The sequence below is a fragment of the Acanthaster planci genome, linkage group LG18 (genome assembly GCF_054643075.1).
Source record: "Acanthaster planci isolate LZ-2023a linkage group LG18, COTS_SCS, whole genome shotgun sequence".
NCBI lineage: Eukaryota > Metazoa > Echinodermata > Asteroidea > Valvatida > Acanthasteridae > Acanthaster > Acanthaster planci.
The window spans coordinates 13,445,844-13,461,997 of record NC_141794.1 but is presented as its reverse complement, the minus strand read 5'-3'; the positions used below and the strand labels follow the sequence as shown (position 1 = coordinate 13,461,997).

At 38.7% G+C, this 16,154-nt stretch overlaps 1 protein-coding gene across 2 annotated transcripts; it reads left to right on the top strand.

Moving 5' to 3' along the window:
• Window positions 1–46: 46 nt before the first annotated feature.
• washc5 (WASH complex subunit 5) lies at window positions 47–15,042 on the top strand. Of its 2 annotated transcripts, none has more exons than XM_022246916.2 (28): window positions 47–388; window positions 1,065–1,310; window positions 1,988–2,094; window positions 2,289–2,373; window positions 2,881–2,981; window positions 3,273–3,392; window positions 3,659–3,731; window positions 3,866–4,018; window positions 4,388–4,501; window positions 4,889–5,060; window positions 5,226–5,350; window positions 6,237–6,366; window positions 7,464–7,576; window positions 7,692–7,858; window positions 7,974–8,049; window positions 8,156–8,407; window positions 8,726–8,908; window positions 9,079–9,258; window positions 9,484–9,608; window positions 9,981–10,071; window positions 10,286–10,460; window positions 10,773–10,852; window positions 11,151–11,254; window positions 11,585–11,714; window positions 11,889–11,985; window positions 12,287–12,446; window positions 12,720–12,807; window positions 13,171–15,042. In XM_022246916.2, the coding sequence occupies exons 2-28, from the start codon at window positions 1,086–1,088 to the stop codon at window positions 13,228–13,230; spliced, it is 3,486 nt and encodes a 1,161-aa protein (XP_022102608.1). In that variant the 5' UTR covers window positions 47–388; window positions 1,065–1,085; the 3' UTR covers window positions 13,231–15,042. The 2 variants fall into 2 exon arrangements, with proteins under 2 accessions (XP_022102608.1, XP_022102609.1); XM_022246917.2 differs by lacking the exon at window positions 47–388 and adding an exon at window positions 552–686.
• The last annotated feature ends 1,112 nt before the right edge of the window (window positions 15,043–16,154 follow it).

Genomic DNA, 16,154 nt, shown 5'->3' with positions numbered 1-16,154 from the left:
TGTTGTCGCGGTGACTTACAAGTGTCCCCAGGCAACCCTGAATGAAAGCTTGGCAAACAGAATGTGACTTGTACTAATTAGTTTAGAGTCACTTAGTCCTTGACTTTTTACCTCCAAAAGAGATAAACGGTTTATGAAAAATCGTCGAATTAGATAGGGAGAAATCGAAAGAATGGCAAGTCGCCCGTGAGGATTTCAGCATTTGGGAACGAGGATGATAACTGAATTTCTCATCAGCACATGATTTGGTCCGATCTCCAGACTGCATTCACGCAGTTATAACTAGTCAACTCATTAGGATCCATATTATTGTGGGTGTCTAGAATTTTTTCCAAGGAGGTACTTTCTGAAATGCCGGTAAACTTTCAATAGTAAAGTTATCAACTGGGTAAGTTCCTACATCAAATTAACATGCATTGATTACAGATGAATTTGGGAATAACTTGCGCCATTAGATCTGCGTATTGAAGTATTAGACGTAGGCGCAGGCCCCATCCCATGACATAGCCATGCCATGATGCCACGATTGAGACCATGTACATGTACGTGCATGACATGGACTCACCATTCATTGGCCTTTGAATTGCATTGCATTGCCAAAACGCTTACTCGGTCATGTGGGTTGCCTTTCGCCTGTTTCTGCATATTGAAAACCGGAAGAACGACTTTTTACCTTGTGAGAGTTTGTAAGTTGTCAATGCCTTTCTGATTTGTGTGTGTGACATGGTGCTTTTTCTTTTTGCTGGCACTGCAAGCTGTGCAACTGAAAAATTTTCAGCATGATGCATTGTGGCCCAGCCATGCCAAGCAGGATTTTATCCTACCTTTGGTTGGATCATGGAGGAAGGAGGGGATGCATCCAAGATGAAACTTAATAAGCACTCGGCCATGCGGTGGGAATAGCATGAATAGAGCAGTTATATTGGATTGTTTTAGTGCTAGCTATTTAACAGTAAGTGACCAGATATACAGATGCAGGCAAACTCCATGTACATTTTGTATAAATTTTCTTTTCTCAACTTCTAAGTATTGTAATAATCCTAACTCATTCTTACTCTTTGTAGGAGGTCTTCCAATGAATCAACATGGCTGATTTTCTGGCAGACAACAACCTTTGTGGACAAACTCTACTCAAGTTGGTCTCTCGTGGCAATGCTATCATTGCTGAGCTACTTCGTTTGGCTGACTTTATCCCTCCTGTCTTCAAGCTTGATAATAAGTTTGATCAGATGAAGTATGGGGACATTCTCTTTGATTTCAATTACTTCAAGGGATCAGAATACTACGATAACAAGATTGATTCCAGGCCTGTAAGTAATTCTGATCGATGGCAGAGTAGATAGATGATAGATATTTTCTTGTGTGAAAGAGAGATGACTTGCATTAAAAAGAAATACAGGAAATTTGTCTTCTTTACGTACAGTGGAATACTGCTATAATGAACACAATGGGGTCCACGCTAAATGTTTGGCACAGCAGTTGTTTGGTATAGCGAAATTAACTGCCAAATGTTTCGTTGCCATGTTGAATAGCGCCCTCTCTTGTCTAACTGAAGCACACCCTCTTGTGATACTATGATTCACTGTCTTTGTGATGTTTTGCCATTTTTCATGTTTGAGGTTTCTACAAATGTATCTGTTTATTACTTTTGTTTTTCATTAAGTTTTGAGTTACAGATTTGATATTTAGTTTAACCTATAAGTTATGAAGCTGCTGCTCAGGAACTATCTCTGATGCATGCTGTGGCAAATCTTGGTTGATTTACAACTGCATAATGTTTGGTAGGTTTTGTGCACAAAATATTGGGAGCCAAGGACGATGTTCAGTACAGCCGACTGCTCAGTATAGCAGTGTTCGGTATGGCAACGTTCTACCTTACAAGTTAAAGATATGAAAAAAAATTTTAAAACAAGAATGACCATTATGTCCAGTATTCGTAACATGTAGGACATCACCTAATCGTGCATTTTAAAATTTTTTGTTACAGGAGCTGCAAGACCTTGATGAAATCTTCCGGGAAAATCATATTGACATTTTACGGCGCTTCTATCTTGCCTTTGAGAGTATCCATAAATATGTGACTGATCTCAATCGGTAAGGGAGAGGTATTATCAGTCAGTTCCTTCGTGGGTGAATGTATGTTGAAGGAGGACACAATTCATGCTTTCAATATGCCTTACATTTTGTACCAAATGGTCTGTATTGTCAAGTTTACACATCTGACGCATTGGTTCTAGGACTATAAAAAGCACTTTTACAGTAATTAATTTCTTTCTTTTACTTGCTAGATTTCTTGAAGATTTGGAGGAAGGGGTTTACATTCAGCAAACACTAGAGACTGTGCTACTCAATGAAGACGGCAAGCAACTTCTGGTAATTAACAAAGTTAAAAAATAGCCCAGTGTTAGAAATCAGAGGAGCTTTATTCAAGTGAAAATAATGATTACAGATCAACCTGAAGAGGTACAGATCCTGCTTCCCCCTTACTATAGACCTTTTTCACCCATGTGACTGGACAGTGATCACATATATTCCTACGGGTAGCTTCAACCACGTGCAAGCACACGTGCGAAGAGTGCATGCTTGACTAGTTTATCTTGAATAGGTAGATTACCATGACAACACTGTGCACTTATTACCATGACAATACTGTGCCCTTATTACCATTACAACACGTCATACGTCCAGCACGATAGTGACATCACTGGAAAAAGGTCTATACAGTTTGTAGTGGATTCTATACTTGACCACTGCATCATAATGGATATATGGTAATAATGAGCTTGCTCATAATGATGGAAAAAATAGTTCAACCTGTTTTTGCAGCAGGGTCAAAAATCAAATTTAAATCTTTGAGAATTTTTTCTTTATATTTTTCAGTGTGAATCCTTGTATCTATACGGTGTGATGCTGCTTGTGGTTGATATGAGAATTGATGGCCCAGTCAGAGAACGAATGTTGGTATCTTATCACAGATACAGGTAGGCCCTTCCAAAAATACTGAGCGAGGCCAATGTTGCCAAGCCTTTAGATTACAGCGACATCTTGCCACAGACATTTTCCACTTGTCATGATCCTTGGATTTTGGCCACACAGTTCATGTTTTATGTATAAAATCTGTTACTGTAGGCGTGTAAATACTTCAGAATTACATTTTTTCCTTTTGAGTTTCAAAGTTCGGAAGACATTGACAGTGGTATGAGTTTGATGTGTATATTCTTCTGTCCTTTGTTTTTGGAGTCAACTCAACCATTTGGATTCCTTAATTTCAGTGCTGCCAAGGCTGCTGTTGATTCCAACATGGACGATGTCTGCAAACTATTGCGATCAACTGGATTCTATTCAGCTCCAGGAGCAAAAAGACCTCTAAACTACCCAGAGAACTACTTCAAGTAACACAGCCTTACAGTCTTTTCATTACCCAAATTATCCACATGTTGAAGTGTTGTCTGTGAAATTATAGTTGAAACATCATATTACTTTGTGGAATCATTAATGTAAGGGATGACGATCATGTTTGGAGATCAGTGCCAAGCATTAATATTATTACTTGACAAATCGGGAAACAGGGTTTCAATATTGCCGGGTGTTCTGTAACAAATCTAAAAGAGATATTGATGCATGTTTATTTTGCTTTCTAAATGTCATTTCTAAACAGGCGCATTCCGATACCCCCTCATTTCATTGAGATGGTCATTGCCAGGCTACGTTCAGATGACATATACAACCAGGTAAAATCTGAATGGTTAGGTCACAACTTGTCATTCAATGAGAAGATGAAGTACAGTCTAGTGTTAATGAATTGTTTGCTTTGAGTAAGTTACACTTCATGGCATAAACAGTCACTTGTGTTACACTGCAACAGATCTCAGCCTATCCCTTACCAGAGCACCGAAGCACAGCGTTAGCCACACAAGCAGCCATGTTATACATCAGTCTCTACTTCTCTCCAGACACACTGCACGGTCAACAGGCTAAGATGAGGGAAATTGTTGACAAACATTTTCCAGATAATTGGGTAAGTCATGCTACAAAAATCCTGTCTAGAGGATCTGCGTATTTAATAAGGATCAGTAAGATGACGGAAGCTATTGATGAACATGGCACAGTAGTCAGACATGTCAAAATGCTGTGAAATAACATTACAACTGGTACAAGTTAAAGCTGCTAACATAACCTGAGCAACATGCAAAGGTTATGCAATTTCTTTGTGTAATTTAAATCTTTGTGTACTGTTGCCATTTAGCTTTTTACGCCTCAACTTAAATTTTAATATTCAATAATGAACTATATTTAAGTCTTGCAACTCATAAATTTGAAATTAATATTTTTCACATGTACTGCACTTCTTGTTATTAGCATTTTTTTCCTATCATTTTCCCCTCAGATGATCAGCATTTACATGGGAATTGTGATCAATCTGGCAGACATGTGGGAACCATACAAAGCAGCACGAACAGCTCTTAATAACACCCTGGACTTGACCAATGTCAAGACCTTGGTAAGTTGTTCAGATAAATGAATATAGCTGGTTCATTGTTGTGTGTCTTAGATATAAATTAAATTTACTCTATCTTATGTTCTACAATTTAATTTATAAGTTGCTCAGAATTGGACTTTTTAAACCCTCTTGCTTGAGCATGATAATGTGGGTGACCACGTCCTTTGACTTGGAAGTTGATGTTAATTATATTTTTATGTGAATTGTAAAACGATTTTGAATTGAAAACCCTAGACCCACAAGATAAAGGATTTGAATATCTTTGAAGTTCTTTTATTGTACAAAACAGAAACAGAGTGCAGTTTGGAAAATGTTTTCAGGTGTAGTTATGCATTCCAAATCCATTGGCAAATATTATTCAGAATTCAATGTTATCTTCTCTGACAGACCGTGAAGCATAACCAGAAAGTTGACCAGTTGATCAAGCTGTTACGTCAGTATTTGACAGAAGGAACACTTACAGAGGAATATGTCCTGGACAACATTCCTAAGCTGATGAACTGTCTAAGAGAATGTAACGTCAATCTGCGCTGGCTTATGCTACACACTGCAGATGGGCGTAAGGAGGAACATTTGTATTTCACTTTTTCAGTTCCTCGTTCTTCACTTCCTCTGTATTTAAACAATACTTATGTACAACTCTGTATGTATAAAATACATGATCCTACAGCATGTAACACAAAGTGCTTTTTACAATCTTGTCATTTTGATGATCATATTTCAGCCTGGGATGGTAACAAGAAGATAAGACAGATGAAGGAAGCCATGATTTTGGAATCCAAGTTTAGTCCTCGGACTTTATTTGAGCTTCTGTTGGATTCAGCACAATTTGAGTTCAAACTCAAGGAGGTTAGACTCTTGCCCTATTTTGAGATAACATCTAATCCAGTGTCCTCATTCAACTTCATTCATGCTAAATCCAACAATATTAGACATTAAGTAATTGTAGACTACCTTTATGCCCATTAACCACTTCACGCTGGAGGCATTTATGAATGTTGATGATGCTGGGATGGGATGGGATAAGTTTCTTTTTTTTATGTTTTTAAAATTCTTTAAAATTCATGTCTTCACTCATTGGACACTTACACCCACACAAAGGACTGTTTGGTTTCTACTCTAATCTGACAGACAACATCTATTGACGCCGGAGTATTTCAGCCAGGCCACCTTGTAAAAATAGCCCAGATTGAGCAGTGTTACGTAATTTTCTTTTTTTCACGAAAATGGCACAGTGCACTGCTGACCTCTTTTGGGGGCCAGATTAGCATGCAGCGGTGCTGTGTGGCTCATCGCTGCAGTGGTGGAGCGCTTTTGTCCCCGGTGGTAATCCGCTCGTGCTGAATGCCCCAAACTGCTGTACACTGTTTCAAAACAAGGCTGGATTATCTTTACTATTGAGAGTGAAAACATTGGTAATTCCCAGCAGCCTGGTCTTTTGTTACGAGTGCAGTCTTTTGTTAGAAGGCCCAGTTCCTTTTGTCCAATTTCGGAGACCCGGCCACGCATATAAAGAATATGTTTCCTAAACCGGAATCCCCAGCTGCAAGTGGTTAAAGAAACTTTTTCAATATTGTTGTCAATTTAATCTTTTGATCTCCATTGAATTTTTATATCGGGTTAAGGTCAATATGATAACTCTCTACATCTGTGGCAAATTTCTTTTGTACAAGAACAACTGCCTACATGTAATTAAACCACGACAAATGCAAAAGAAAATCTGTTTCCTTTACAGATGTTCAAGAAGATGTTGTCAGAAAAGCAAAAGAAGTGGGAACTGTACAAACAAGAGAGTGTAGATCGAATGACTGAGCTTGGTGAGGTCTTCTCAGGAACCAAACCATTGACTCGCGTTGCCAAGAATGGTGAGACAACAGAGACAAAAGTACTTTCAGTGAAGTGGATCTTGAAACATGTCATTAAGTGCACTCTAAGTAAAAAAATAAAATAACTTTCCAGTAAATCAAGTTTATTCCTTTTTTTCTCATTCCCTGTATTGTTTATCATGACATGACACGTTGTAGACTTCTAGGTTCTCAAGCATTTCTTGTATCTTTCGGGCAAAGTTTGTCCAGATCATCACCAGACTTGGTTTGCTAGGAATTCACACATATCTCTTACGTTTTGCTGTGGCTTGTTCACAGAACTTCAGGCTTGGTTTGCTTTGTTCAGATAACCTGCAGGCTTGGTCTGGTTTGTTCAGATAACCTGCAGGCTTGGTCTGGTTTGTTCAGATAACCTGCAGGCTTGGTCTGGTTTGTTCAGATAACCTTCAGGCTGGGTCTGGTTTGTCCGGATAGCCTGCAGGCTTGGTCTGGTTTGTTCAGATAGCCTTCAGGCTTGGTCTGGTTTGTTCAGATAACCTGCAGGCTTGGTCTGGTTTGTTCAGATAACCTGCATGCTTGGTCTGGTTTGTTCAGATAACCTTCAGGCTTGGTCTGGTTTGTCCGGATAACCTGCAGGCTTGGTCTGGTTTGTTCAGATAGCCTTCAGGCTTGGTCTGGTTTGTTCAGATAACCTTCAGGCTTGGTCTGGTTTGTTCAGATAACCTGCAGGCTTGGTCTGGTTTGTTCAGATAGCCTTCAGGCTTGGTCTGGTTTGTTCAGATAACCTTTAGGCTTGCTCTGGTTTGTTCAAATAGCCTTCATGTTTTGTTTGATTTGTTTAGAGAACCTTCACGCTTGGTCTGGTTTGTTCACATAACCTTCAGACTTGGTCTGGTTTGATCAGATAACCTTCAGGCTTGGTCTGGTTTGTTCAGATAACCTTCAGGCTTGGTCTGGTTTGTTCAGATAACTGTCAGGCTTGGTCGAGTTTGTCTAGATAACCGTCAGGCTTGGGTTGCTGAGAATTCTTACATTTCCTTTTACACAGGCCTTAGTTTGGTCTATTCTGATAACCGTTAGGCTTCATTTGCTAGGAATTCACACATTTCTCAAACATTTTGCATTGGTTTATTCAGAGAACCTTCAGGCTTGGTTTGCTGAGATGGCTAAACAGATAAACTCACTCAACTACGATGACTCTACTGCTGCAGGTCGCAAGATTGTCCAACTCATACAGGCCCTGGAAGAGGTAAATCAAGTCACTGGAAGGTTGTAAAACTAAAATAAATGGGGGATCAAAGCTAGCCAGTCCTTCCATTTTTTTAATCCAGGTTCACATTCTTGCATTTTTGTGGTCATTGTAGGTGCAAGAGTTTCATCAGTTGGAGAGCAACTTGCAAGTTCGTCAGTTTCTGCTGGACACTCGCCAGTTCCTTCATCAAATGATTCGAACCATTAACATCAAGGAAGAGGTGCTCATCACAATGCAGATTGTAGCTGATCTGTCTTATGCCTGGGAACTCATTGATACGTAAGTATCTGTGATTGTGGTAAATCTGTCTTATTTGAATTTTAGGTTACATTTGAATTGTCGATGTAAGACTTGGCTATGCACTTGTGTTTGATTCAGTTATTTTTTTTTCTAGGTACACACCTTACATGCAGCAGGGCATCAAAAGCAACCCAGGTCTGGTTACCAAACTGAGAGCAACATTCCTGAAGGTAAATGTGGAAAGAATGCAGGGAATAACGTGTAGAGATAATGATACCCTTCTGTTTATACTTTTATTTAAAGTTGACATTTCATATTCTTCTTTAATTGTTACAGCTGGCATCAGCTCTTGATCTGCCTCTGATACGAATCAATCAAGCCAACAGTCCTGACCTGATAAGTGTCTCTCAATACTACTCCAGTGAGCTTGTGGCCTATGTCCGTAAAGTGCTGCAGATTATACCTCAGACTATGTTTAGTCTCCTGTCTCAGATCATTCAATTGCAAACACATCACATCAAGGAAGTACCCACCAGACTAGAGAAGGAGAAATTGCGTGACTTTGCCCAGCTTGATATGAGATATGATGTAAGTACATGTGATTTGAATTGCTTGTGATGATTCGTGTTTGTGCATCACCATTTTTCAAGAATAGCAGACTACTTACTAATTGTACAGGTTATTCAAAGTTTTGAAGGAATTGATATGGCTTGTAGCCATTGGCACTAATAATGTGACAATTATAAACAGGTGTACAAGCACTTGAAACTTCTTTGATTTAGTTTTAAGGTCAAATAACTTCTTCTCGCGTGTAATGCCAAAAAGAATCTGTCCTACTCCAAATCACTTGAAGATATTTAATTAAGACTTCACTGATTCCCAGCTAATGTCTTCTCTTGATTACAGGTGGCCAGACTTACTCACTCTATCTCTGTCTTCACTGAGGGCATCTTAATGATGAAGACAACATTGGTTGGGATTATTAAGGTCGATCCAAAACAACTCTTGGAAGATGGAATCAGGAAGGAGTTGGTACAGCAAGTGGCTAGTGCTTTACATCATGGCATTATGTTCAACCCAAAAGCCAAGGTAATGAGCTTTAACTTAGAGATGTTCTTCATGGTGGCATAATGCTCAGTTGTAAGGTCATATATTTAGTTTGACAAAAATCAACCCTGATGGTTGACACCTTTTTTAATGTCATTTTTATCAACCGTGATATTGAATGACATTTTTTTGTGTATAACTGTCACGTGTAGACAAGTGAGTTGATGCAACGACTTGATGCTCTAGGAGCTAAGATGGATGGATTTGTTCGCTCTTTTGAGTACATCCAAGACTATGTCAACATCCATGGTTTGAAGATTTGGCAAGAAGAAGTGTCTCGCATCATCAATTACAACATGGAACAAGAATGCAACAGCTTCCTGAGGACTAAGGTTAAATTTCTGGAAACCTTCTTGAAGCTCTCTTCTTCATTTCTTACCCCAACACTCGGAGATAAAGACAGTATCTCCTTGCTTTTAAATCTATTGTTGAAAAGAATTGAAGTCTTCTTTTGTTGTTTGTAAAATAAGATTTCAAATTTTTTTGTAGATATGATAACTTTTTCGTCGTCAGATTTTTGTAATAAGTGTGACATTGAATGTGTTTGACCTCTTTAGGTCCATGATTGGCAAAGCATATACCAGTCACCAACCATCCCAATTCCAAAGTTCCAACCAGTGGACGGTTCCATTAACTTCATGGGGAGGTTGGTCAGGGAAATTCTCAGAATTACTGATCCCAGGTGAGATTGAACTTATTCTTGATTTCATAGTATTGTTTTGTTTGATATCAGCATTCCGGTCCAAGGACTTCATAGATTAAGTAGAGTCTAATCTTTCTTGGGTGTTGATCAACCGAGGCATTTTCTGTTTGAGTTGTCATACCTAGCTCTAGAATCATGTATTCAGTTCTCAAGTACTGGAGTTTTATATTTTACTTGCCACTTTAAGTGTTTGTGCACAGGTTTGCATTTCAGACGGAGGTAAAAGATTTTCCAATCATTTTTATACCTTTTTGATAATACATCAGTTTCCAATCTGTTATCTTCAAATGTGAAGAGTCATTCATCACTCATGTCTATTGTGTTTTTGTCCTCTCCGTTTCATAAATTAAGATCCACTTCCTACATTGACCAGATGAAAACCTGGTACGATGTCAAGACTAAACAAGAAGTGCTGGACATAAAAGTCTTCTCCAAAGTCAGAGTAAGTTAGCAATGCAGTTCAAGGAATACATTTAAGTCAGGGTTTGTGTATATGTTACTTATCTTGTGATCATGTATATGGGGATGCTATGCTCAGTAAACCTTACAAAGAGAAGATCAAAAGGGTCACGCTGCTTTTATTGTGGCCTGCTGCAAGCTCCTGGGGCTGAACTGAAAGCTCCTCTGATGGCAATGCTTTCATTTCCCTTTTCTAGCAAAGCATCGGTACCTGTGGTCTGACTGGTTTAGATCGACTGATGTGCTTCATGATGGTCAGGGAACTTCAACAATTCCTAGGATACATCGAGCATGGTGTCCTTCGTGAGAAAGCTTGGCTAGAAATGTTTGGTTCACTCATGAAGACTCTCAACCCAGTCAGAGGACTCATCAGTGAGTTACCAATTCTTTCAAGCTACTTCCCATGTGCTCTAACCATTTTACAACCCCACAGTCAGTTTGATAGAGATGTTTGACTTTGATACCAAGCAGTGCTTTTGGGAATCTTAACCTCCAGCAAATTATCACTGAACTTACCTTATCCCTTGTGTTTTCCCTTTGGTACAAGATTTATGTCATAGTTGTTAAGTCTGATATATTACCGTGTGAATGTCCACTAATTGTGGTCTTTTACGTCACGATGTAGCTAATTCTCCTATTATGATATGACTTTTCCATTTTCCTTGTTCCCATATATTTTCATAGGTAACCCTAACAAGGTGTACAGCCACTATATCACCAGAGCAAACAAGATGTGGTCACCATTCGTCAACCTTGTTCTCAAGGCAAGCTAAATGTATTACATCTTTAGTTTACTAGATTGTTAAAACATGTACCAAATTTGGGGGAAATTGAAATGTCGTTGTGTTGAAAGTGAATCAGGTGAATAAAGTGGTCTAGTTCTTCAACTTCAGCCCATGGTAATCACTCTTATTTTTCAAAATGGTTTGGGTTTTCAGTCCAAGCCTGTTTGTGTGGGTTTTACCGAGACTGATTCAGAGAATAATTGCATGTATTAGACAAGACTGTAGGTTACTACAGGTAGGTAATTGCTTAATTATTTTAAAAAATTTTTTGTCACAGCTTGGCCAGATGCAGTTGCTTCGCAGGCAGATTGCAAATGAACTCAATTTTGCCTGCAAGTTTGAGTCAAAGTTCCTTGCCGGTGCATTGGAAACCATGAACTCGTAAGTTCCTCAGCTTATCAGGTCTAATGTCAAATATCTTGGAATATATATCCAAACAAGTGATGATTAGTACTTTAAGTTTATGGACAGAGGGAGTAAAAATGGTTGTGGTTAGAATTGCCAACCTCCCCCCCCCAAAAAAACAGACTTAGTAATATCCCTTCAGTTTTCCCACACAAGAAGTCAGTACCAACTTTTGCTGCAAAAACGTATTGTGATTAGCTTAACTCTTCTGTGACATGAAGATCATGAATAAATTATTTTCCAGTTGATGAGTAAAATTGCTTCTGAAATAATATATAAACATGTTGATTTTTATTTTACTTGCAGCGGTTTGCTAGCTGATGTTGAGGCCCACTATCAAGATCCCTCTAGACCCTACCCAAAGGATGACAATCCTCTCATGTTTGAGTTAGCATCATATCTTGAATCAGCTGGAATCAACAACCCACTTTCCAAGGTACAGCTACAAACATGATATTGTGTCATGAAATTCTGGAACTTAACAACCCAGCCAGTTCTTTACCTTCTGTGTATCCATACTTCGATTTGCTATTGCAATAGTACCACAAAACACCTTGCAAAAAGAATTCTGCTAATCTCATTTGTTTATTTTTAATTCTTGTTTATTCAGATCTATGTAACTACCAAGAGACTTCCATATTTCTCTCTCTTCACATTCCTGTTTGTTGTCTCCCAGCTTCCAAAGTTTCAGTACCTCAAGAGTGTTGGTAAGGAAGCCATCTTATTTGGGTTTCAAGATCTCTTGACAGTAATAATTGCGCTTTAAAGTCTGAATTATTTTACCGACCCCTTTAACCCTTCAGTCACTGTAGTGTACAAAAATGTCCAAGCACTTCATGGTTTCTGGATTCACCAGGGCATAAATGCAATAAAATCTAATGTAGTAAAACCACTTTTTAGGTGAAAAACCGTGAGAAAAAACTGGAAGATTGGAGCAAGGCAATCTGGCTTTCAATAAGTATGCTTTGATCATTTGCTAGGACCCTGTTTTGTTTTTTTTTTATTCAGGAAGTATGGTGGGTAAGCTTCCCAAAGATCCTCTGGATGGTCCCCCACTTGTTGTTGGTACCCTGACTCTTCTGAGACAGTTCCATTCAGAGACCACAGACCAGTTCCTGGCATTGCTTGGACAGTATGTCAGATCATCTGTTGAGAGCACTGCTGCAGGGTAATTCTTTTACTGTTCATGAAAAAGATGGTTACTGTCATTACTGTGAAGGAGTGAAGATACTTTAAACTTTTTTAATAGAATTAATAACAGTGTCGAGTCTACTCTTCTATATGTCTTAAATTGATTCAACTGTGTTCACCTAAAACAAATATTTGTTTCAGAATACTTCTTGTATCCTCACTGTGGTCTCATTTTTCATTCTACCCTCGCAGAATCTCACTGGACAAAACATTTCATCGTAGTTTTTATCCCTATTTGTTTAATTTTCAGGGGCAAAGCATCTGAGTTAACACCTGAGGTTGTTAATGTCCTGTCTTTCCTTGACGACTTCACATACTTTGCTGGATTGTCTAGGCAGGTGCGTGACAACAATAATCTTGTCAAGGTCTAATTATTAAATCTGTGTTAACTATTTGAAGTCAGATCTGAAGCATTACAGAACATGGACATTGTGACAGGATTATGCAGATAATGGTTTAAATCCAGATAGGGGATAATAGTGTCTTTGTCCTTGGGAATGATATTTTTAAACATGAACAAAGGGCTAACTGTACACATGAGGGCAGGAAATGGTAGTTAACGAGATCAGTAACCCTGAAAAATTGTTGCCAGTGGATCATGTATGTGTCTCTGAGAATCCAAACCATTGAAGGCCTGCTTTACTGTGAATTGAGGTGACTGCACATTGACTTGTTTCGTGATTCACAATGTTCTTTTGCAGAGTGTAGAGTCACATATTCCAGCTTACATCTTTGATGAGTTCAAGAGCACTTGCCAGTAGATGACATCAAATTTTGAGCAACATTGGACATGAGAATATTTCTCATGTGTGAACATGAACGATTTGGTACATGTACATGTATATTGCAGCAGACCAGGTCAGGATGATAGTTTCCAGTTTGTTGCTAAACTTAACTGATTCTAGATATGGTCATTAGAAAATGATTTAAGTGTTGTTTGGAGAAGTCAAAGGGATAAATTTTAATAATCAATGTAAGATTAAAGATTGAATTACTTCATGAAAAGTATTTTACAACATGCTTGAAAATAATTTTTATAATGCTGTTTAAGAGCTGCATTAAAGCCAGTTACTGACTCATTTACTTGACTGTTTCTCCTTCATTTTTATCAACATTCATCATAGATTTCTTGAAGTAATTTTTAAACCATTTACCAATTAGTTACACATATCGGTGATGTTGTTTCCATTCGATTTTTTGGTTGCACATTCATTATCAATGGCCATATTTGTACCGTACATTATGTGTAAATAAGGGCTCAAAGAGAAAACACAATGTCACACACCAGCCACAGTTTATGTAATAGTAGGTCCAGACATGTTGTGGTAGAGCTGCATTGTGGCATCCTTTTTTTGTGAAATTTATTTGGTTTTATAATAAGCTGGAGATGTAAACTACTTATAAATGGTCATATTTCAAAAACGGGAAATGCTGACGAGCATAACAAATAACCCCAGTGGCTGATCAGTGAATGTTACAATTGAGTACGGACCAAGGATTAAGGCCAGCAACTTAATCAGGAAGACTTTCTCTTCAAATATGAAGCCATCACACTATACTCTATTGAACACGTTGGAAATTTGCTTTAAATGAACAGAGTATGCTGTGAAATATGTATCGCCTGTCAGTGGACTGTTGTTAGCTTGATATATCCTAATTATGTTCATAAGCCAATTGAACATCACATTCTAATTAATTGGAAGGACCTGTGATACTTGAGTCTTATCAACAAGGGGATACAAGTCTAACCAATCAGAACACCTGTGTCAGTGTTACATCCAATCATAAAGTTTGTTCTAAAATACTCAACCAATCAGACCCTCCATCAGGGTGAACAATCATGAACATGTTTGACTTAAATGATTTTGTGAATTTTGTATTTGTAATATGGACTGCATGTGATGAAGACTGCATCTTCACGAATGAAACCAGCATAAGGACAGTGCATATTTACCATATACATGTATATGTATATGGAAATGCTTGAATTTATTTCAAATGAAGAAAGGAGCCCATAGGGGCTTGTACTCGATAAACAAACAGGGACCTACATCCTATCCTCCTTCTGATGGTCAGTAAATGACTGTCTAAGCATTATTGATAGAGACCAGACTTTCATGGGACTTTGTGGTCATACATAATCTGGATTTGTTTTCTTGATTCATCTCCCTGGACCACCTAAGCGGATTAAAAGTAATTATGTAATACATGTAATTGCTATTTTATTTGGCATCACTAAATCCATAATGATAATCTTAATTATGACTGATAACTGGGGTAAAGAAATTGTTTATCTACAGTGAGAATACTAACGATAGATTTGTATGATTTTTGTACAAAGACAGAGCATTTTAAACCAAGAGACTGAGTTCATGTACTTGTGACTTTAGCATTCTATGCTGCTTTCCTAATTGGTATCTAACGTCAAAGCTCATGATGTTAATCATCGAATTAGAGATATCAGGTGTGTTCCTCAACTCATTCTGTATTTGCCACAATAATGCAAAAGAGTGTTTTGGGGGAATATCAGAGAATCAAGCTGTGATTAAAATTTGATGCTCCAGTTAGATGTAGGTGATTGTGTAGCTCCAAACGGGTATTCAGTTTACAAACCAGGTACCTGTAACGAAAACTTATGGTTTGATGTCCACTTCCAATTAATACAGTTAGCTGGGTCGAAATGTATACACTAAAGATTATTCTCGATTTGGTGGATGTGATGTCTAAGCGATAAGTTAGATTTTCTCAAGTGATCGTGGAGATTTCGAGTACAACTGTCGCAAACTTTGTCGTGGCTGTTAGCCTTTACACCGAGATTACATTAATAGGGTGGGTAGCCTTGACCAAGGCTCTGGGCGAATCTGGCCTGTCCCCTGCGTACGTGCGGTGCTTCCCTATCTCCGAAGTTCTAGCCCGTGCGCTGTGTTTACGTGCATGCTGTTCACGTGTTGTATGCAAGTACATGTATTCATTACGCGCATTCAGGTGTGCAGGTGTACATGCGCTGAGACCAATCCGTCTACTCGACAGACCACGCATGACACGCACACGTGTGTGCATGCATTGCTCTACATAATTATACGCACACAGTGCTGTTTCTGCGTGTGGTTTGCCGTAGTGTACGGGGGTTAGTGCGCCACACGGTGGCTGGTTTGCTGTGGGCCCCATGCGTGAGGCAAAAGAGAGAAAAAGTGCTGAGACCGCCAATGGAAAGGCTTTAGGACGAGTTGACAAACGGCTTGCACTGCCATTTGGACGTGAGACCAAAATACTCCTTGTAATATCACAACCTTCCTGACCTTTTTACTTCATGAATTATGTGAACCTCCGCGTGCATGAGTCTATAGTGCCATCTCCGTTATTTTTGGATTTCAGCGAGCAGTCGTGTTAAATATACAGCGCAGAAAGTTTTTTTTTAAAAGCGAAACAGATGTACCACAACCCAACGGAGAGTAAAAACGAGTTGAAGTCAAACAATATCAAAACTGCAATCAAATTTTTCGTTTACCCTATGCATTAAAAACTTTTTGTGTGTGCATCCTTAAGCTTGAAATGGTTCCATTATGCGGTTATATATCGCGTGTTAAAGAAATAAGAACCACACGCAAAAGCACGGACATCGCCATTTTTTCCCAAGGCGGAAGTGGGAACACCGACAGTGGGGAATATTTCCAGGGAGGGAGGG